General features: G+C 44.8%; 1 protein-coding gene across 1 annotated transcript in view; it reads right to left on the bottom strand.

Moving 5' to 3' along the window:
- The window catches only part of TSPAN14 (tetraspanin 14), a 76,519-nt gene that overhangs the window by 30,761 nt on the left and 21,411 nt on the right, over positions 1-24,347 (bottom strand). The window contains exon 2 of the mRNA XM_054983041.1: positions 3,753-3,860. Coding sequence (XP_054839016.1) covers positions 3,753-3,833 — 81 coding nt within the window. The 5' untranslated portion in view covers positions 3,834-3,860. The remainder of the gene's footprint in view (positions 1-3,752; positions 3,861-24,347) is intronic.

Genomic DNA, 24,347 nt, shown 5'->3' with positions numbered 1-24,347 from the left:
ATTGCGCAGAACTCCCAGAACAACAGCGTCTTCCTGGCTCGATTTCCCATCATGACTTCACTTTGTGGCACAAATCGTGCCACAAACCCGAGTCATGACAGGAAATCGCGCCAGGAAGGTGCCATCGTTCCAGGAGTTTTGCACAATTTTGCGCAGCTGGTAAGACGTGTGAAAATGGCCAAGCTTTTCTCCCACAGTACTAGAATCTGGGGTCGTCCACTAAAGCTGGAGGGTGGGAGATTCAGGATAGACAAACGGAAGTACCTCTTCATCAGCACACAGTTAAACTGTGGAACTCGCTGCCACAGGATGTGGTAATGGCTGCCAACTTGGAAGGCTTTAAAAGGCAAGTGAAAAAGTTCATGGGAGGACAAGGCTATTAATGGCTGCTAGTCACGAAGGATATCTACTCCCTCTAGTACCAGAGGGAGTGCTCAAGAAGCAGCTCTTCTGAGCCAGGATGCTAAGTAGCTACAGGCCTCTTCACATATATCATTTTCATATGTACATTTGCCCACTTGAAGACAACTGTGAAAAAGAAGTTTCTGTAAACTAGCCTCTCAACAGAGTTCAACAACTGGCTACAGCTCTCTGCCTGGCATACATTTAGGGATGCCTCTACCACTGTGTAAAGTGGGCCTATGAATAAGAGCCATAAATATCCGTGGTTGTCTTCAGATACAACAAACTCACGAGACTGCGTTAAAGGAAGCCAGTTAATTGTTGTGGATTCAGTCCTCCCTCCCCTCGTCTCTCCAATATATGGAGCAATAAATGCAACAGGATCGCTTCGTTTATGTGATTTGCTTTGAACACACTCACAGTGCCCTTCTAAGCTCGCTGACTTCAATGGATTTTGAAAGGTATAATTTTTCTTAGGGTGGCTCTTTAAGAATTGCAGTATAAACACGATACAAAAGTCAGTATTTCTGCTGCATCTTTCCCCCCAAAAGTTTTGGACTCTTACCTCCCATTCCTCAAATACAAGGAGAAAGAAGTTCTGCTCTTGTGCATTTTTCTTTCCATATAACTAAGTAGCTCACTCCATCAGCTCCGGAAGGGTCCACCAAAGGCCTTAGAGAAACCAGCAAAGAGTGTCTCCCTTCCACCCTCCCTAGAGCTACATGCCTTGAGGTGAAATTACAAAATCCAGGCCAGCGATCTCCAGGCCATCAACTCCCTTAGGACCATTCCCAACTGCTACGGACATTTTCCGAGGAAGGCCCTGCTTAGGAAGTCCCGGCTTCTGAGACTCAGTGGGTGACAACCTGGGCAACAGCTTTCTTGTTCGCGGTGCCAAAACTCTGGCACTCTCTCTCTCTCTGGAGAGACCTGCCTGTCCCCTTTTGTTGCCATCTTCTGCCCGCAGATGAAGACTTTTTTTGTTTTATTTGGCATTCCCTCAGCGATTCCTCCATCATGCCCGGTTTTAAATTGTTGCTTTTATTGGAGGAGGAGGGGTAGAAAGAGAGAGAATGTGTCTTTTAGCTTGGTTTAATTGTTTGAATGATGCTTGGTTTTTACAGTGTATTTTAAATTAAGTTTAATTAAGTTTGTTAGCCACCTTGGTGGCCCTAAGGAAGGCAGAAGGGCGGGGTATACATTTTGCAAATAAATAAAAAGAAAATCCTGAAAAATCAAGACAATGTTTACTGTTTATTGTTTTGCCAAATCTTAAACTGTAAAATGCACTTGCACATCTTGACAAAAAGGAAGGGTGTGAATGCAATGAACAAGCATGCAAATGAAGCTCTCTTACACATGCGTGCGTGCACACACACAAACACAGTCAGGCAAACTTTGTTCAGAAGTTTTGTCTGAATGTTACTGGACTCAAGCCAAAACATGTTGTTGCTGCAAACAAAAGACAGTTACTGGGAAGGGAACATCCAGATCTCTTATTATATAGGCAAAGGGCAACAGAAATGAGACCCTGACGCACATCAAATAACCAATTCTAAAGTCATAAGCCCTTGGAGTTCTACTTGGAACTCCAAGAGCTTTATGTCAATTTTCGCACAGCTTGAGGATGAATAGATACCAAGTAAGAACTAAGAGCACTGGTGTTAAAGAATTTCTGGAAATACCTTATTGGCACTCTATTTTATTGAACTAGTTGTTCAATTTCTACTCATAAATCTCTCACACACTTTCTGATCCCCATTTATGCTGCAACTATCAGAGCCTTAAAGGGGGGACAGGACATGTGTGTCCTTGTTGGTTCTAAATGCTGTGGTCACACACCCAATTCCAACTAGGTTATAGCTATCACCATCTGTACTGGCTACTCTAACTGGCAGCAGCCCTCACACAGAGGTTTTTCACATCATCTCCTACGTGATCTTGTTACTAGAAATACACAGAATGGAACCCCAGACACTTCACATGCAGAACAGTTGCTCTACCATTGCGCTGGTAAAGTTCAACTCATTCATCTATCTACCAGGGGTATGCACCCCGAAAATATCGGAGTTTCCTGCTTCGAGTTTACCAGAAGCAGAAAAACATTCGGAAACACCCAAAACCCGAAGTGGCAAGCCACTTACGATTTGAGTATTTGAATCTCTTCGGAATGCGCCGTAAAGATTCGGAGCATTCCAAAGTGATTCAGGGGGCTGGGTTTTCTCCCAGCACCCCCACCCCTCACCGCCCCTGCTGGTTTAAGTGGCAGGGCCCTTTAAACAGTCCAACCCCCCACCTCTATAGCCACAGCCCCCCACCCCTCTACCCCAGTCCCACACTTATGGGGTGGTGGAGGTCTCCTCTGCTGTCCTGCAGGCCCACGCAGCAGAGAAGGCAAAAAATGCCATTTCCACCCTTAAAATGGCAGCTGCACGGGCCCGCAGGGCAGCGGAGGAGGCAGAAAAGGGCCCTCCTGCAGCTGCCATTTGAGGGGCGGGAGGGCCCTTTTTGGCTTCCTCTGCTGCCCTGCAGGCCCACAGGACAGCGGAGAAGGCCGAAAATGCCCTTTCTGCCCCTCAAATGGCAGCCACAGCTGCCATTTGAGGGGCGGAAATGGCCCCTTTCCGCCTCCTCCTCTGCCGTGCGGGCCTGCACGGCAGTGGAGGAGGCCACCATCACCCCAGCATCAGAAGGAAGGTAAGTGGGGGGCTGGGGGGGGTGAGGGGCTGGGGGCTGGGTTGTTTAAAGGGCCCTGTCACTTGCAAGCAGCAGGTCCCTTCAAGCTATCTGCCGGCAGGCAGCGGAGGGGGGGGATCCCCCCGCCGCCTGACAGCTGATACTTTAAAGGGCCCTGACAGCTTGCAAGCGGCAGGAAGGGGTCCTTTAAAGTTGCCCCAGAGCTTCCTGAAGCAACCCGAATGCTTCGTGGAAGCTTTGATTTGGGATTCCCGAATCAGGGCCACCATGGCCACCTGTTTGACACTCAAGTTTCTACTTTCTGGCCCTATTCTGACAAGAAGAAATTAAGCAAACTAAACCTTCCCAAGCCTGGAAATCTGGGGAAAGTTTCCTCAGCTACATTTCTATGTGCCAGACCAGAAAGCACCGTACTAGCTATCGGTGGCTTCTTGGATTTTCAGGTCTGAAACCAGCAATCAGGGGAAGGGAAGGAAGATGAAGAGAAAAGGGAATCTGTCAACACGGTATTTCTTGATTTGAGATGTCACTGTGCTTGCACACCTACCTCGCTGCTTACTTATAAACGAATCCCTTTCATTTCAACAGAACCAACCGTCCGTTTAAGTTACCACCACCAAGTTGCGTACCACAACATGGCTGACCGTACTTACCCAAAAGACTATATTGTAACTGAAGAGTAGGTATTTGTACCAACAGCTGACTTCAGCGGAAGCATACCGGTAATAGTGCATCTTTTACAGAACAGTCACTGTGCAGAACTAGGAAGAAACCAACAAAAGATGATTAGTGACCAAGAGAAATACAACGACATTCAACTTCACCAAGCCACTCACGTGCTATATAATTTGCAAGCCAAGAGTAGACCCAAGTAACGGTGGAAATCCGTTTCAGCTGCCTAAGTCCCACCATGCCAATGTGAACCCCATGTGGACACACAGCCTGAAATGCGCGGGTTCGTATCTGTGCCCAGCTGAGGGGGACAAGGCTATGATGCCCTGGTCTAGTAGCACCTTTAAGACTAACCAACTTTATTGTAGCATAAGCTATCGAGAACCACAGTTCTCGGACTTCCGGTTTGGGATCCATGGAGGTCTAACGCAGCTCCACTTGCGGAGCTGACCGGACTGCCGTTTTAACCGGCCGGCGGGGTGAAAATAGCCCGCGGCCGACTGCTCTCAGGCGGAGAGCAGGCAAAGAACGCTCAAGACCCTAGGGTGAGTTAGATCTCGGACGAGGGGGGGCTCTACACAACGGGTCCCCTCTCGATCCTTGAGGTCCCACCTTGCGACGGGTCGGCTACAATCTCTGCGGCAGTTTTGGGGCCAATTCGGCTGGCATAAGACCTACATACCCAAGCTTCGATTGGGGGAAGAAGCTGAGAGGAGAACTTAAAATCGAAACAGCGATTACAACCCGAGAAAAGTGAAGAGAAGGTAAAGATCATTATCTTCCGATACGGGACAGATTGACAAAAACAGAGAGGAAAAAAAGTAGATTTTTAAACTGCAACAGACTAGTGAAAAGGAGGGGAAGACTCGGCAGGAGTTGTATCTGAAAAGAGACTAAGTTTAAAGAAGTTATTAAAGAAAACGGACTATTGTTTTGAATACCTGTGGCTTTGGAGCTGTGAGAAAAAGACACCATCGCGAGATCTGCTGTGGGAAGACGGGAGACAGGAAGTGCGTAATAACAATAGAGTGGCTGGAGAGAAGCGGCCCTTGCAGGAGGGCAGGAAGAAGGGAATCACCATCTTTGAAAGGGGAAGGGTCGCGGCTTCAGCGGAAAAGGAAGTAGGCCATCTTGGATTACAAAATTATAGAGAAACCATAGAGAAAAGACGCCCGACATTTTGGACTCTTTAAAATTTAATTTTTGCAAGAAGACCGGGACATTTAAAATAAAAAGACTTTAAATTTTACGCCACGGAGTTAAGGAAGAGAGCGGACTCGTGGGAGCGAGCTAAAGCAAGCCCCACGATGTCAAAAAAAGAGTGGCAATCGGCAATAGAAAACCTGGATAAAAAACTTTTAGATGTGATTAAAGAACTTAAAGACACGAAACTGGAACTGATTAAAGAGGTTAAAGAGGTTACACAGACAGTAAAATCGGAGCTGTCAGAAGTGAAAAAAGGTATGGAAACAATACAAAGTGAACTACAAGGAACGCAGCAGAGAGTTAAAACAGTAGAAGACGCGATGGAGAATTTAGCAGACACGCAACAAACAGAGATGAGACTGGTGAAGGGGAGAATGTCAGTTGCAGAAACTAAACACATGGAGAAGCAGCTACGTTTTCGTGGCTTGCCAGAAGTGGAAGGAAAGTCAGCGCAAGAACAGATGACTGAGGTGTTAGCTGAATACCTGGGGAAGGAGGAGGAGGAAGTTGTGGCTATCCTAGATGTGGCATATCGTGTGAACTCGAGAATTGCAACCCAGAGGAAACTACCAAGAGATGTGATTGTGCAGTTTACGACACGAAATATGAAAGAGAAGATTGTGACAAAACAGTTTCAAGATCCATTGGAGATTGATGGCAAGACGATCATTATAATGAAGGAACTACCTAGGTCAGTGTTATTGGACCGGAAAAAATATAAAGTGCTAATTCAGATCTTGAAGGACATGAAAATCAGGTACAGATGGGAGTTACCAGAAGGAGTGTCCTTTGAGTTTGGAGGGGTCAAAAAACGTATCAGATCTGAGCGAGAGATGGAGCGATTTATTAAGGACAATGAAAAAGACTTACCAACAAGATTATGAGCATGGAATGTAAAGTAATATCTTGGAATGTAAATGGACTAAACTCACCGAATAAGAGGAAAAATATTTTTCACTGGCTACTAAAACAAAAATGTGATATTGTTTGTTTGCAAGAGACCCATATTAGAAAGCAGGATGTAAAATATTTAAAATCTGGAAAATTGGGCAAAGAATTTGTAGCGGCCTCCAACAAGAAAAAAAGAGGAGTGGTGTTGTACATAAAAGAGGAGCTACAGCCAAAATTTGTTATGAGAGATGTGGAAGCCAGATTTGTAGCAGTGGAATGTATTTGGAATTTAAAGAGAGTGTTGGTAGTCGGACTTTATGCACCTAACGGTGCAAAAGAAAGCTTCTTTGAGGATTTGAGGAAGCATTTAGATGACCTTTCATATGACCAGATAATTCTTGCTGGAGACTTCAATGGAGTGACAGACTTGGAACTAGATAAAAAGACTACAACGGCACAAAAGAAAAGAGGACTATTGCCAAAGCTCTTTTTTGAGTTGACTCAACAAGAGACTCTCGAAGATGTATGGAGGAGAGAATATCCTAAAAGTAGACAGTTTACTTTTTATTCTGCAAGGCACTCTACATTATCAAGAATTGACATGATCTGGGCCTCAAAAGACTTAGCGTTATGGACTAAGGAGGTAGAAATAATGCCGATGGTAGGCTCAGATCACAACCCAATTATGTGGAAACTAGGAAAAAGGAGAAAGAGGAAAGCATGGAGAATAAATGAGGACTTGTTACAGGAAAGAGAGAATATGGAAATATTGAGAAGAGAGACAAAGTTTTTTATACAATATAATGTGAATAAAGAAGTACCAACCAATAAAGTTTGGGATGCTTATAAGGCGGTTATAAGGGGCATACTAATGGACTTAAATGGTAGAGCAAGAAAGAAGAAAGAGGAGAAAAGACAAGAGATTGAGGAGAAAATAAAAGCCAAAGAAATACAGCTAAAAAAGAGACCAGGGAAAAAGAAAATATACCAGGAAATTAAAATACTCCAAGAGCAGCTAACAGCAATGAGTAATAAAGAATTGGAGTGGAATCTTAAAAGACTGAATCAAAAAGCGTTTGAGGGTGCCAATAAACCTGGGAAGTACCTGGCATGGCAATTGAAGAAGAGAAGGGAAAAGAAAATAATAAACAAAATTTGTGAAGACAACAAAACGTATCTGGAGCAGACTACCATTAGTAGAGCCTTTTATAAATTTTACGCTAAGCTGTACAATAAGAAAGAAGTAAATAAAGAATCAATAGCGACATATCTGGAGAAAACCAAACTTCCAGAAATCTCGGAAGCTTGGAGAAATAAATTGAACAGTGAAGTAACTGACGAGGAAATAAGCAAGGCAATACAATCCGCAAATCTAGGAAAGGCGCCAGGGCCAGATGGACTTACGGCTAAATTTTATAAGACAATGGCTAATGAACTGGCACCATTCCTAAAAGAGGTGATGAATGGAGCTTTTAGGGATCAAAGGATTCCAGACACTTGGAGTGAAGCGAACATATCATTGATCCCAAAAGAGGGCCAAGACTTGACTAACGTGAAAAATTACAGACCTATATCGCTACTTAACAATGACTATAAAATTTTTGCGAAGATATTGGCGGAGAGACTGAAGGGATGGCTCTCGGAAGTTATAGAAGAGGAACAAGCAGGCTTTTTGCCAGACAGACAAATAAGAGATAACTTAAGGACAGTGATCAATGCTATTGAATATTATGACAAGCGTTGTGATAAAGAGGTTGGTTTCTTCTTTGTTGACGCTGAAAAGGCGTTTGACAATTTAAACTGGGACTTTATGTTTGCCACTATGGAAAAGCTACAATTGGGAGAAAGATTCATCAGAGCAATCAAGGAAATTTACAGAGACCAGACTGCAGCAATTGTGGTGAATGATGAAGTGACTAAGAAACTGACGATTAGTAAAGGAACAAGACAAGGTTGCCCGTTGTCTCCACTGTTGTTTATTTTAGTATTGGAGATTCTGATGATACAAATACGACAAGATGAGGAAATTCGTGGAATAAAAATAAAGGACTATTCATATAAGGTCAGAGCATTTGCGGACGACATAATGTTAATTGTAGAGGACCCATTGGAGAACATGCCAAAAGTGATAGATAAGATCAAGGAGTTTGGGGACTTGGCAGGTTTTTATATCAACAAAAAGAAGTCAAAGATATTATGTAAAAATATGACTAAGCAGAAACAACAACTGTTAACGGAAACAACGGATTGTGAAGTAACAAGCAAAGTGAAATATTTGGGAGTTGAACTGACTGCAAAGAATATAGATTTATTCAAAAACAACTATGAAAAACTATGGACTCAGATAGAGAGAGACTTGATTAAATGGAATAGACTGAATTTGTCATGGTTGGGCAGGATTGCAGCAGTTAAGATGAATGTGTTACCAAGAGTAATGTTTTTGCTACAGACAATACCAATCATCAGAGACTCTAAACAATTTGAAAAATGGCAGAGGAAAATATCAGATTTTGTTTGGGCAGGCAAGAAGCCTCGAGTGAAAGTAAAAGTTTTACAAGATGCAAAGGAAAGAGGCGGAATGCAACTGCCCAATCTGAGACTTTACCATGATGCAATCTGCCTAGTTTGGTTGAAAGAGTGGATGACATTAAAGAACAAGAAACTATTAGCCCTAGAGGGATATAAAAATTTTTTTGGATGGCACGCATACCTATGGCATGACAAAGTAAAGGTCAACTCGATGTTCCTGCACCATTTTGTACGGAGAAGTCTATATATAATCTGGAAGAAGTACAGAATTTACTTACAAGAAGGAACTCCCTTGTGGGTGGTTCCATATGAGGTGATAGATCCGAGAGCTGTTGATAATGAACAACAATGTTTAACGTACAAAGAAATAACTAAAACTGAAGCATCTAAACTTAGAATAAAGACGCAAGAGGAACTATCACCTAATTACGACTGGTTCCAGTATAGACAGATCAGAGACTTATATAACTCGGACTCTGTAAAGGGGGGTATACGAACAGAGAACTCGGAACTAGAGCAGACCCTTCTTAAAGAAGACAAGAAACGAATATCCAAGGTATACCAAGTACTGTTGAAATGGTATACCGAGGACGAGACAGTTAAAACACAGATGGTGAAATGGGCTATAAATTTTAATAAAGAAATAACAATGGAGGCATGGGAATACTTGTGGAAAACTACAATGAAGACAACGACATGTACTAATATTAAAGAGAACATTTACAAAATGATCTATCGTTGGTACATGACACCAAAGAAGATTGCGCTAGGGAATTTGAACACTTCTAATAAATGCTGGAAATGTAAGAAGCATGAGGGCTCCCTCTATCATATGTGGTGGTCATGTGAGGTAGCCAGGCAGTACTGGGGGGAAATAATAAGAGAAATGAGTGAAATTTTACAGTTTCAAATAAATAAGAACCCAGAACTCCTGCTACTAAACTTGGGAATGGAGGGAATTCCAGCCCATCATAGGACGTTAACATTTTATATGACAGCAGCAGCTAGACTTTTGTATGCGCAAAAATGGAAAGTACGAGAAGTGCCAACTATTGAAGATTGGATCTACAAATTGCTGTACATGGCAGAGATGGACAAGATGACAAGAAAACTGAGAAATCTGGACTCAGGGCAGTTTAACACAGATTGGGAGAAGCTGAAACAATATTTGGAGAAGAAATGGGAGGTGGGAGGAAAACTGTGGCAGTTTGAGAACTACTGAAGTATAATAAAAGTATAATAGAGGGGGGTGACTTTACCGGGAGAGGAAGAGATAAATGTGAATTTATAAGCAGTTAGATTAACAGATTGATATATATATAGATATATATAGGTTAATAGATAGAATATTGATAGAAAATAATTAATGATAAGGTTTAAATATAAGGATTGAGTAACCAACAATATTTTCTTTCTTTGATAAGATTTATACAATGCACCAAACTGAATGTACAGAAGAGTCAAATTGATTGACTATGTGATGAGCTATATAGAATTACCATAAAAAGATAGAATGAGTAATATATAGAAAATAAGTCAAATTGTTTGATTTAAGTGTAAGATTTTTATGGTTTATGATATATAGGTTTATGATATATAGAAATATTTAAAACTGGAAAATGGGATAAATTGTTTATCCAAGATGGAAACAAAGACTTACAGTTTGGGTATATAACAAGAAAAGTAGTTAATATAATGGAGAATGTATATCTGTTTTAGACAGAGGAATTTAATAGAAGTAAGGGAAAAGGGACAAAGGGTGGGAAAGCTGTTGGAAGTCAACAAAAGGGGGGGAAAGGGAGGGGGTTAGAAATGAAAAATTTGGGGAAAATTGGATGTAAATGTAAAAATAACGGATTCTAACCCAATAAAAAATTTTTCAAAAAAAAAAAAAGAGAACCACAGTTCTCTTTGTCAGATGCATGGAGGGTATGAAGAAACTGGCCAGAGATATATAGGTGGTGAGGGGAAGGGGGAGTAGATGCAAATCAGTTGCAAAAGTCATGAAAGGGGTGGAGTGCACAATTCAGGCTCTCTGGCCAGTTTCTTCATACCCTCCATGCATCTGATGAAGAGAGCCATGGTTCTCAAAAGCTTATGCTACAATAAAGTTGGTTAGTCTTAAAGGTACACTGCTAATGGACTCTTTACTATTTTGCAACTACAGACTAACACGGCTAACACCTCTGGATCTATGGTCTAGGAGGAACTCTGTGGTTTGCTAGTCAACTAGCTGATAGAGAGAAATTCCATGCTCCTGTTGTTGTTTTTTTCCTGTGCCATTCAAAGCCTTTTTGATTTTATAACCAAGACTCAGGAAGCAAGCAGGTGCCAGGAAATACACTGGTGGGTGCCATCTTGGGGATCACTGATCTATGGACTCGGAATTGGACAGTTTACATTGTCACCCCCCACCCTCCCATCATTCATTATTGCTGTTGGAAACAGTCAAGATATGGAGAATCTCCATCCACCTCAACCCCTAGCCCATCTTGTGATGTGCTGCGAGCTGCCGTAGCACAGTGGTTAAGTGGTTTGGCTGCGAATCAGCACTCTGCTAGTTCTACTCCCACTACTGCCATGAGCTCAGTAGGTGGGTAAGCCCCTCCTCTCGGGCCCAGCTCCCCAGCTGTATTGTGGGGATAATAATAACACTAACTTGTTCACTGCTCTGGGTGGAGCACTTATCTTTCTAGAAGAGCCGTATATAAGCGCAGTGTATTAGTATTAGTATTAGTATTAGTATTAGTATTAGTATTAGTATTAGTATTAGTATTAGTATTAGCAAGCACATCTTTTTGCTGGCTAGTTCAGTTTGAGAACATTCCTGAGCAGCTGTTAGAGCAGGGATCTGCAACTTTTTAGAATTCAAGAGCCAAACGCCGACAGAATTTAGAGTAAGAGCGCAATAAACAGGCAATATAAGGAAGCCTAGCTGCATGACTGAAACTATAGATCTTAACATTACTGATCACTGACTTGTTGTTTAAAACCCCATAAAGTCTCAACACACACACTGCTCTTTGCAAGTCCTTTTTTTAGGAAGTGAAACACTCAAGATCTCGCAACAAGTAACACATATACAGGAGCACCCTGTACCTTGCAGAAGTTCAAAAGTTAAGCATTACCAACACACATATAGCCCTCAATTAATTTTACTAACAGCTTCTATGTTCAGTGGCTTTTCAAGAAGCATCTGGGGTGCTTAACCAGAATATTATGGCTCTATGCAGGTTACAATCAATGCGGCTTTGCTTTGATGTCATTCTCTACTCACACACACACAAAAAGCACTAAAAAGCAAACCTGAAAATGAAGTTTCTGTACTATAGCCAGGACACTAACAGTGGTGCGGTCTCTGATTTCTAATTTGTACACAATGAACACTTCTGGCTGTGACTCTGTAAACCAACCAAAGTTGGCAAAGGATTGGAATATGAACAGGAGGCAAAAGGATGCACATTTAGAGATACCACAAGCATGTCCAGACATCCCTCTCTTAATACACCCAGGGCTTTTTTTCAGCTGGAACGCAGTGGAACGGAGTTCCAGCACCTCTTGAAAATGGTCACATGGCTGGTGCGGGACGGAGGACAATCTAAACTCCCCTCTGTCTGGAGATCAGGGGGCGGGGCCACCAGCCATGTGACCATTTTCACCAAGGGTGATTTAAACTTTAAAAAACTCCCCCTCTCAGGACGTCATTGTGCGGTCCTGGGACCGTGCACGCACCTTGCGCATGCGCATGTGGTACTGGGGGCACTACCTCCTGCCAAGAGTTGCCCCCTGTGCTGGCAACCCACTTAGTTCCACCACCTCTTTTCCCAGAAAAAAAGCCCTGAATACACCTAGAACACTGCTATAGCTAAGAGAGACGAAAGCACTCCTTTGTTCAACAGACTGATGCCTGGGCCATTCCTGTCCAGCCATTTTGGACGTGTTTCTTGTAGTCGTTCATATCCTGGCTTGGTCAGCTTTCAAGCTGCATATTAGAACAGCACTTGCGAGCTTTCAAGCACATTCTCACCCTGTCCTTTGATCACAAGTCCATTCAGACTGGTGTTTCCTAACAGACAGAATCTGTGGGAAATCTGCAGGTCTCAGCCATTTCCTTCCCCTCCCAAAGCCCTGAGCTAAGATCAAATCAAAACGTTAAAGCTGAGAACTCTCCACCACAAATCCCCATTGGACGGTTTCTTTCTGTTTTAAGCCCGTCTGCCCTGAAGGAAACTCAAAGGGACTAACAAAATCAATGCAATATAAAAATACGGATGAAAACCAACACGGCACAAACAAGGCCCCACCCCCATCTTTACACAAACCACATCATAAAATGCCTGCTTGAACAAAAGCAAATGCTTACATCAGTTCAAAATCTGTAGCTGAAGCTGCTATAAAGATCGACGTGTTTTTACAACAGGTCTCTCTAGAAATTCATGTTTTGCTCTCCAAATGTGGATGGGCACCTGGTAGACCAATAACAACAATAATAATAACATTCGATTTACATATCGCCCTTCAGGACAACTTAACACCCACTCAGAGCAGTTTACAAAAGGTGCTTCAGAACAATCAAGCTCTTTTGCAAACCGATGTCGTGAGCAGGCCGTTTTTCAGGAGAGAGAAGTAGCCAGCATGCACCCTGACCTGAATAGCCCAGGTGAGCCTGATCTCATCAGATCTCAGAAGCTAAGCAGGGTCGACCTTGGTTATTAATTGGATGGGAGACCTCCAACGAAGACCAGGGTTGCAGAGGTAGGCAAAGGCAAACCACCTCTGTTAGTCTCTTGCCATGAAAACCCCACCAGGGGTTGCCATAAGTCAGCTATGACTTGAGGGCACTCTCCACCACCACAGCCAGCATGCAGTATCTTAATTTTTTTTTTAAAAAAGACCAGCCACAATGGCCCAAAAAATGTGCAAGATTTCAAGTTCTGCAGCACTCTTTGTTAGGCATCCAACCTGACGAAGAGCCATGGAGAACTTAAAACGTTTTTATGCTATCAAGAGTCATTTTGTTCCGCCTTTTTAAAAACAAAACTGAATTATTCAGGAACGATTTCTACTCAGATTGTGAGTAGAATCTGTGTCATAAGAAGTGGGACTGTGTCATAAGAAGTAGGTCAAAGAGATGCATTGGGAGAGGCAGGGACTGACTATATGCTACACTATTGGGTACTGTCTGCTGACGTAGACTTGCACCTACTAGGGAGTTTTCCATGTTGCTAAACATGCCATGTAAATTAGTTCTGCTTCATTACAAAAGATTTTATCTCTGTGCTCAGCTTTATGCTTGTTCTTCAAACTTTCTGCTACCATACCCTATTGAATCATTTTCACTTAATGTCCTAAATGTTGTTTATTCTTGTACTCTGCTCAGTGGATGTCCTAGCTCTCGATTATATTTTCACTTGCACTAGTGTAATCCACCTTGGATTTCAGTGAGAAAGGTGAACTATAAATAAATAGTAATGAGAAACAAATATTACATGGCTTTTATGTTTAGATGATGGAAGGGATTCTTAAACCCTTCCCTGCCAACTGCTCCCCACCCAAGATCACATATCCACAAAACAGGGTGAGTGTGGGGTGGGTGGGTGGAGGGTAGAGATATAGAAGCAGCAGCGTGTCTTCTGAATCTGCCACTTCCTCCCTGCAAAGCAACCCCTCCCAATACTTGCCTTTTGCAAAGAAAAACCCCCAAGTCTGAGGTTTCAAGGCAGACTGTGTAGTTCGAGTGTCACACTGTGAATCTTTTGACCGTTGCAATAAACTCAAGATAACACAGTGAAGGGTTAGAAGCGAAAATGCTAACAGAAAAGGAGATTCTATTCTGGGCATTTTCCATGATTGAGACAACATGCCTTCTTCAGAGCTTGCCTATAATTTTCACTACAGACACAGGAATCACAACTGTTGCCCAGCATTACAGAAAGCAAAAGCCCGTGACTGGCATTGAGGCTAGCCAAGCCATCCCCAGGAATATGCCCCCAAACAGATACCAAACACAGTTAAAAACGGAGGAATAAATGCTGCTGAGCTATGTTTGTGGGGGCGGGGGGGGGGGGGAGAGCATCCGTATTGGTTCTCTGCTTTTTTGTCTTTCAACACATGAGCCTCTCTCGGCTTCAAAAGGCCGGCCCCAATTCAGAACCTGGAGCCTCTTGGTATGAACCAAAGGGTGAGAGCACAAGGGTTCTTGGCTTATGGCTCTTAGCCTGGAGGGCAGAGCCAGGGCCCAGCCATTGTACAGGATTTTAGCAGCCAAGATGGACAAGGTTCCAGTGTACAGACTGTGGCTTTCACAGATGCCAGGATCTGGTCAATATCCATTGTTGTAATTGGTTTAAAATGGTCCACATGAGAACCAGACGGCATAATGGGTGTTTCTTCAATCACACCTATATTACAGCTGGCATCCAGATCTGAGCAAGAAAGGCAGTATGTAAATGAGGCAAATTAATAAATATGGATGAAGATGGAGAACAGGTAAAAGATAAGTTGTTTAGTGGGTTTGAAGGAGAGAAGGGCGTGGGGGAAGGTGAGCATATGGGAGCTGCCAGGAGACGGGAAAGAAGAAATCGTGTGAGGAAGGACATACAGAGAAAAATGAAGTACCCCTCACCAGTCCTTGCAGATTCTCCACCATGCAACTGAGCCTGGCTCAGCCAGCACTCTGCAACTGGGCCATAGGGGAGAAGCTGGTCTGGGGAGGAGGTGAAGGGGGGGCAGGGAAGAGAAAGGGAACATGGTGGGGAAGGAGAAAATGTGAAAATCTGTTTCCGAAACCCAACAGAACAAGCATTTTTCATATTTCTACAGCAAGCTACATTAGCTTAAAGCATCTCAGACACTTCAGCAAGAACTGAACACTGAAAATGAGTTTCCGGCCAAGAGGCGATGGTTCCACACCCTGAGATTCTATCACTATCTGTAAAAAGCAACATCATGAGTTCTTTATGCATTTTACAGTCATCAGCAAAAAAACCCAACCCAACCATTTGCTATCCTTCAGTTTCAGCTGCTGAAGCACACACATGAAGCAGACCATGATAAGAACAACCCTTTCACATATTTAAGAAATGACTGGGCTTATGAGGTGTGGCTCAGGGCAACCGTGCTTAAAATCATGAATGAACACAGATAAGTGGTAACTGGCTATGTAAGCAGCTGGTAAGATGGTTTTCCTTAACATCCTGTCAGGTGATCAAGAGATGCTGCCGCATAGCTACAGGCAGTTAGAAATCTATGAAAATAAAGAAGTGACACTTGCATGAGAACAGGGCACATCTGACCCCCTCCTCCTAAAACACCCCCGCCCCGAAAAATACAGCATTTGGTCTTCCCAGAAAGATCCTGCCAGGGGTTCCTCTCTCTCTCCATGAACTCTCCTGTCTGGATAGTCACTGTCAGGAGACAGCACAGAAAGATCCTTGGAAGGCCCCAGTTGGGATGTTTGTTTCTTTCCTTTCATTCCCCCACCGTTCTCTTAGGTCTTCAAATGTCTAATATTGACAAGACAGAGAAGAAAAGCTAGTCACAAATGACTGTTCATTCTCAGCTTGTACAAATTTATTTAAAAGCTAACTTTGAATTTGCTGCTTGATCTACCTGGTACATTTTTATTCCCCAAGGATCTCAGGATGGCATACGTGATTCTGCCTTCCCTGTGAGTTGGATTAGCCTGAGACCCAGTGACAAGCCCAAATGTACCAAGAAAGCTCACATGATAGAGCGGGGATCTGAATTCAGGTCCAAACCCCTAGTCTGATACTAACCCAGTGATCCCTAATGTGGTGCATATGGGCACCATGGCTCCCTCCAGCGACATCCATTTTCTTTCGCCGCAGAGCAAACAGCCAGCTCCAGCTTCCCTCCACAGCCTGGGACAAGAAGGTGCTTCAGACAAACCCAGGAAGCATCATTTTCACTTTTGGTGTCTGCACAGAGCACCCACACAGGAAAAAAAATGCCACTTACATCAAAGGGGGATGCTTGGCTTGGGACATCCAGGCATTTTATGACTGGCTTCAGTCCCTATGACAGCCATTTTGTGATTACCCCCTGTAGCAACCATTTTTGGGTGGCACCTACTCCCTGGTCTCAAACAACCAAAAGTGCCCCCCCGACACAAGAAGATTGGGGACCACCCTGCTCTAACTACATTGTTTTAAGACTTGTGTTAACAGAAAATGTAGGGTGGGGGATAAGAGCATTTTTAAAATAGTACTCTGCTGCCAATTATAAATGTCCCTACTAACACTTACCCAAATATATTCCAAGACTCCAATCACAGTGAAACAAAAGAAATATGAGCTTTCTTATTTCCAAATAAAGCTCAGATGCATACTCTCCTTAGCTCATATGCATAAAGAACAGTTTCATCACAGAACCTTATATACCTTGGCACTAATTGTTTACAGAAAAAGGTTAATACAAACGTCTCTTCACAATTACATTTTCCCAGAATGCACAGTACCCAAAAAGCTTGAGTGACAGGACAGTCAGACCCCACTATAATACAAACACCTCAATTTCTGGAGCTATATTTTTGTTATGAGTTTGAAACTCTTCTGGGAAGAAGCTTGTCCAGGGCTAATATTTTGGCGATGGAATGAAAACAAGAGAAGGATTACAGTTTGCTCAGAGATTTTTCTCACCTGTGCTGAGATCAAGCTGCAGCCTAATCTCAGCCTAATCTCAGAAGCGAAGGAGAAAGAATTAACCACCGAGACAGGTTGTCCTCTTGTGTGGGTATCTTGCAAAAATGAGTGCCCACGTATTAATTTTAGAGGAGGGGTCCCCAAAAATCCATTAACAGTGGAGCATGTATCTTGAGATTCAAGTTCTCTCAGGAACAGACAAGGTATTTAGCATACTGGGTAAACTCCCAGTGGGCCGCTGGTAGCCTGTTCCTAGCAGAGTCAAATCCAAGCAGCTCTTACAGTGTCATGGGGCTGTTTAGCTGCAGTGATGATCAGCGTTAGTTACCATGGCCTTCTTCTGCACAGCCACCAGTTGACAGCAGTACGGGAAATGCAATGGGTGAACCAACAGTCATTGTCAACACAGCTGTTAGGTCTGAACAAAAAGGCTACTACTCAAATAGGAAGTCTCCTGAATTAGTTGGGGGAATTAGCATTAAGAAGGCAGCGAGAGGGGGTAACTGGGATTCTCCAACTATGTCTACGGGGATGGTTCCTCAGAGAACTCTCAAATAAACAGGCAAGTGTTCAACCAAAAAGTTTCTTTATTAACAGAGGGATAAAAAGGCAAGCATACAGAGAACCACACACAGCATACACACAGGGCTAACAGAAACAACATTCGATTTATATACCACCCTTCAGAACAACGTAACACCCACTCAGAGTGGTTTACAAAGTGTGTTATTATTATCCTCACAACAATCACCCTGTGAGGTGGGTGGAGCTAAGAGAGCCCCAAGAAGCTGTGACTGACCTAAGGTCACCCAGCTGGCTTCAAGCAGAGGAGTGGGGAATCAAACCTGGCTCTCCAGATTAGAATCCTGCTGCTAAGAAAACAGTGAGGAAATGGGAAAGCAGTTTTTGGAAAAGGGCAATAAAGGAGCTGTTCCGCCAGGCATATGGTTGATGCTAGGCGGTGACACCCGCCCCCCCCGCCCCCGCCAGTCAGGGGAAATAAACTATATGCCCTCCCGTCCAATGTCACCTTCCATCCCCACAAATTTTTCTGGTGAAAACGCTTTAGAGACGGTGAAAAGGTGGTTGTTGTGGATTTTCCAGGCTGTATAGCCGTGGTCTTGATAGCTTTGATCAGCCCGGAAAATCTACAACAACCATCGTTCTCCGGCCATGAAAGCCTTCGACAATATATCAGTGAAAAGGTGATCATCTAAATTATGTGCTGCTATGCTTGTTTCTATATTTATATAGATGTGGTATTTTAAATTGTGGTATGTAGTATTTTATGTTTTTAATGGTAATAATGGTTGAATTGTGCAATGTGTTTTAAGCCTTGTTGTGATCCGCCCTGAGCCCGCTGGTGTGGCGAGGGTGGAGTATAAATTGAATAAATTAAAATTAAAATAAAATTAATTACCAACCTCAAAGAGGAGGAGGTCTGTGGAGGAGCTGCAAAATGAACAGCATTTCACGGAAGAGGAGAGGCCCAAATTAGTTTGCGGGCATGTGTTCGGATCCAAAGGCATACACACACAGAGCACATGGCTAGGAAGCCCAGTTACAGGGCGAACATTCCCTGGGACAATGCTGACATCTTGCTCCCAAACAACAACTTAATGGTTTGTCCGGAGGTATGACAGTAAGTTGAAAGAGGTGTACTATGACTATCTGGGATGTACTGTAGGTGAAAATACTGCTTGATGACCTGATAAGCAACAGATGGGGAGGCTATAAAGATTGCTGAATAGCTTTGATCAGGATAAGTGAATGTGGAGAGGTAAAGAAGAGTGCTGACGGGATTATTCACTAAGTTTTTCCAGGAAGCCTCGTTATCTCTACTTCTCTCCAGGGCATGGAGGGGTAGTCAATCAGCCACTCACCTCTAACTCACGTCCTGGTAATATTCCCATCTCCAGGCCAGCTGGCATCCACTCTGCCTTGGGACAGGCAGTGCCTTGGGCATATGAATATGGGAAAGCAGATGATGGTATTTCATCCATAAACTGCCCTCTGAGGGTGCAGAGGGGTTGGACTGCTAACAACAGGGGGCACTCAGCTTGGCTGGGTTCTGAACTGTTTAAAACAATCTCAGATCACTAACCTAAAATGAACAACTGTGAAAAGCAGCTCTGATTTGGATGTGAACCGACAATCTTTCAATATGATACCCTTCCTTGCACTACAGAAAGACAAGGCTGTCATAGATCTATGCAAACAAAACAAGCTCAGAACAGCCGAAGGCAACACATTATTTAATAACTCAAATTCTGAGGGGTCTAAGAACTCAAAGAGAAAGCCCCTGGACATTTTTATCCATGCATACGACTTGAAGAGCTGCTGCTCACAATCATATCCCCTCCTCAGAACAAAAGGTGAGATTTCAGAGTCTATACTGATGTTACCTTTCCGAACAGGGAAGCCTTTGTCAACAATCTAAGATTGTAAGGAATGCTTTAAACTTCAGATCTTGTTTTATTATTTAACAGGGACAACAATTAGAAAGTCTCCACCTCATCTCAAGTAACCTTTATCAAAAAAATTTCGCTGCCTTGAGCAGGTCTCTGATGAGACGGCACAGAAATCTCCTAAATAAACTGTTTGCACCTCATCACCAGATCCTTTACTGGGACCAAGCCTCACTCACTGGACTCCTTGAAACCAACCTACTTCAATACTTTTTAAAATACTAACCCAACATTCTCTACATCACCAGTTAAAATATAGTGAAACTGGCACAGGACAATCCCCCAAAGGAGTGCATGATATACTGGTAGGGTTGCCAGTCTCCAGCCAACAGAGATCAGTCCCCCTGGAGAAAATGGCTGCTTTGGAGGGTGGACTCTATGGCATTATACCCACTGAGGCCCCTCCCTTCCCCAAACCCCACCCTCTCCTGGCTCCATCTCCAAAATCTCCAGGAATTTCTCAGAGCTGGCAACCCTATATACTGGTCAGGCTAAGATCTAGGAGGCCCTGGTTCAACCCCCACCTGGGATGAAACTCACTGAATGACCTTAAGACTTAGATTAACCTACTTCACAAGGTTGTTGTGAAGACAAAATGGGGGATGGTAAAATCGTGCATGCTTCCCTGAGCACCTCAGAGGAAAAGGAGCTGCAGATTTTTAAAAAAATACGGCACTCCCAGCCAGGGGCAACAGACGCTTTGGCTGGAGACCGTAATTAGCCTCCCTGAAGGAGAAGGAGGCAGCTATGCTTTCCTGGCCATATGGGAATGCTGGAGGCGGTGGAGCAAGAGGCCTTATAGGGCGGCTTCACCCCTCAGTGTCTCATTCCTGCCTCGTGTTTGGCCTGAGCAGAGCAGAGCGGAGCGCATCTCAAGCTCTCTCAGCCGAGCTCCTCTGAGGCTGGTTTCACTGAAGGCCCTCTGGGCAAGGTAGCAGTAGCTGCCTTAGAGAAGCTGTCCTGTCCCCCTGCTTGCTACCTTCAGACTCCAGGAGGAGAGCCAGGGCCCAGCGCCAGGCTCAGGGGTTTGGAAGAGATTTTTTTTTCTTTACATTCGGTGCCTCTTGTCTATCAGTTACGATGGCTAAAGCAGGGTAAGGCCCAGGCCCTGAAGGCCTCTGGCCTGCCTAGGCTCTTCTCCCCTTTTTCACTTTGTTGGGAGGAGTTCTTCCAGCAGCGTCAACAAGGCCTTTCCTGTAGGCCACAAGGGTGAATTGCAGCCATCTGAGGGGAGGATTTCTTCATACACTATTGCTACTGGCCTAGTAGGGTGGATAATAGTAGCCCCCCCCCCCTTTACACTTACTTGGGAAGAAGTATTTCCTGCAGCAGTAGCTTGGCCTAAGGCCTTCAGGCAGCAGGGGCCATTTCGTGGGAGGGCTTGGCAGCTTATTCAGTCAGGAGTGACCATTTTGAAAGTGGCACCCGGTGGCCAGCTTAGCCTCCTAGCAGTGGCGGCCATGTTGTGAAGGCATCTACAATATGCAGAGCTCTGGGAGGTGGCCATTTTGAGTATGGGCTTTCTGTTGCCTGATTGACCTCCTACTTACTGGCAGCAGCAGCCATTTTAGTGGGGCTTTTGCAGCTTATCATGTGGTAGGGTGGCCATTTTGAGAGAGGCACCTGTGCTTAGCTTCCTGGGAATGGTGGCCATGTTGTGAAGGCATCTCTAATATGCATAGCACCAGGGGTGGCCATTTTGTTTGTGGGCTTTGTGTGGCCTGATTTGCCTTTTGCTTACTGGCAGTAGTAGCCATTTTAGTGGGGCTTTTGCAGCTTATCATGTGGTAGGGTGGCCATTTTGAGAGGGGTGCCTCTGCTTAGCTTCCTGGCAGTGGCAGCCATGTTGTGAAGGCATCTACAATATGCATAGCACCAGGGGTGGCCATTTTGAGTGTGGGCTTTGTGTGGCCTGATTTGCCTTTTGCTTACTGGCAGTAGTATTAATTTTTGTGGAGCTTTTTGCAGCTTATCCTGTGCTGGCGGTGACCATTTTGAGTGTGTCTCACGGCGGCCTGCTTAGCCTCCTTGCACTGGTGGCCATTTTATAGAGGCCTCTACAGGCTACACAGTGTCTGGGCTGCCATTGTGGGGGTGCTGTGTTCCTATTGGGCTTTGAAGCTCTAAAAGCAGTTATTTCACAGTACATTACATTACTGTACATTTCCATCATGCCACCCAAAACGGGTAGTAGCCCTGCTAAGGGCAAGACTCATCCTTTGAGGATGATGAAATGGTAGGGTTGCCAGCCTCCAGGTGGTGGCTGGAGAACTCCTGGAATTACAACTGATCTCCAGGCCACACAGATAAGTCCTTCTGGAGAATATGGCTGCTGCAGAGGATGAACTCTATGGCATTATACCCCATTGAAGCCCCTCCCCAAACTCCACTCTTTCCAGGCTCCACCCCCCAAATCTCCAGGAATTTCCTAACCTGGACATGGCAACCCTATGAAATGGCCAAAGGGGGGAAGGAAATACTGGGCTATCAGTGTCTATCAGGCAGGAGGGCTGAAGCAGGGTTAGGCCTAGCCCCTGCAGGCCTCCAGCCTATCTAGGCCTCCCCTACTATTTTCACTTTATCTGGAGAGAGTACTTATAGCAGCAGCAGCAGTGAAGTCCTGGCTGAGGCCGGGGGTGACGGCTTGCAGTCATCTGAAGGGTAGATAGTCCCAAGGTGGTGACTGGCCCCTTTCCCCTGCTCAATTTTGCAGCCTTTGTGGGCCTAAAAAGCTGTTTTTAGGTTTTGTCACTCTTGCCACTTAATGGCATGCTGTATTATTGCTGGAACCTGCAAAGCTGTCACTCAGGACACAGAAGTCTAAGATCTGATCTGATCTTTCTACCAGATTAACACAATTGACGGACAGTAGCGGATCTGGCCTAGGCTGCTGTAATCTGGTCCTGCTGAGGTAACAGTGGACCTAACTGACAAGGTAGGTAAGTCCAGCGACCCCTGGTGCATGTCCATGGAGGCTCCGGGAGTCAGGCAACAGTGTCCGGGGCTCCCATGATTAGATTCCTGGATTATATCATCTTGGGTCTAGCCTTTGGGTTTTGCAGTTTGGCCACTGGGTTATTACTTGACTAAGTCCACCAGAGGCACAGCCATAAAGGGAGCAGCATGTTGGGGGTTAACCCTCCTCCTTAGGAAGTGGAAGGATGAGGCAGACTTGAGGAGAGAGTCTAGTGAGACTTAAGAAGGTTTACTGCACCTGGGCCAGGTGGCTGCTAGCTGGCCTACTTTATGGGAGCTATAGCAGCTGGCAGGGCACCAAATCTTGTCTCCAGGGTGTTGGCAACTAGAAGTGGAGTTTTCTTGGAGTTTCCACTGCCTTGGGGCTCAGTGGCTTCTAGGTTTCAAGGGCGCTGGTGGGCAGAGCAGTGGCTCACTGACCAGTCAGAATGGGGGGATCTTACTATAGACTGTATATGCTTGGGATTTTCCAGTCCTCGTGGCAGTTGGATTGTGGGGGAGAGAACTAGATGACCCCTCAGCCCACTTCATGTGGGCTAGGTAGTGGCGCTCATATCTAACCCTCTTTCATCCAAGTGGCATAGGTTTTGAGACAGGTCCTGGAGACTGGTCCTGGTGATTATGTTTCTAGGTAGCACCTGGTCTCACCTGCAGAGGGAACGGTGCAGCTTGTCCCTTGGATTTTCTCTGACCTATGCTTGCAGGGAGGACAGTGGTTGCTTTGCAACCGGGCACCATTGCCCCCAGCACACAGTGAGCCTATGATCAACTGGCCAGCAGTCGCTAGGCTGGGGCGCAGGTTGGTCTGTAGGAGTTATGGCCAAGCTGGTGGAGATCTCTCTCAGTTCTGGGGGAATGGAATGTTAAGGGGCTTGCCTCATATCCAGTGGAAGCCATCAGGCAGCTTAGGTGCCTTTAGGTTTACCAGTAAACCTCTGAGTTTGATGTAAGCCCAGGTGATTTCTGGGGTCGCACAACATTAATGGTTGGCACAGGATCCTGAGGGTTAGCGCAGAGATGGCCCACACCCTTAAAGAAGGGTCTGGCAACTCTGCACTCTGCTGGGAGTTTGCCTCACAGGTGGCCTTCTCCTGGGAGATTTGCAAGTTTCACCACGTGTGCCCAGTTTGTGCAGCTCCTCACGCCTTCATGGCATGTACGCGTTTAGGACAGGGCACAAGATGCGGTACAGATGGCACTGGGGATGCCCAGCGACAGGCAGGAGTGGACTGTTATTGTTTAAGTTTTATGGCCTGGTTGTTTAAGGCAGTTACTGGTTGTGTTTTTTCTCTCTGGGTGCAGTTGTTGGGGCTGGCAGAGACCCGTGACATAGAATGAACGGCCTATCCAGCTCTCACCGGAGACTAATGAGATTTTGTTGTTTTACCATTGTTGTAGGATAGTACCTACAGCTTATACGCAGCATGTGCTTCAGAGGCTAAGTGGTCCTATGTATTTCCATGGTTATTTGTTCCAATGCTTCCCTGCCAGGTGCGTGCAAAGAAGCTTGGAATTGTATTGTTTGGGGCCCGAGGACTTGTGCCTGGGTGCGCAAGACTTCCTTGCCTGTGGTGCAGGAAGTTGGAATTTGAGGCAGGGTCCAAGGCTTCCCCACCGGGTGTGTGCAAGAAGCTTGGGATCCCCACATGTACTCGCACCAAGGCTTCCCCACCGGGTGTGTGCAAGAAGCTTGGGATCCCCACATGTACTCGCACCAAGGCTTCCCCACCGGGTGTGTGCAAGAAGCTTGGAGGTTTTCTTTTGGGCCCACAGCCTGTGAGCCTAGGTGCACAAGGTTTTGTTTTGGGCCCACGGCCTGGGTGCACAAGGTTTTGCTTTGGGC

This window comes from Eublepharis macularius, chromosome 6, assembly GCF_028583425.1.
Source record: "Eublepharis macularius isolate TG4126 chromosome 6, MPM_Emac_v1.0, whole genome shotgun sequence".
NCBI lineage: Eukaryota > Metazoa > Chordata > Lepidosauria > Squamata > Eublepharidae > Eublepharis > Eublepharis macularius.
Note: the sequence above shows the minus strand (reverse complement) of the source record. Positions and strands in the feature narration are given on the sequence as shown.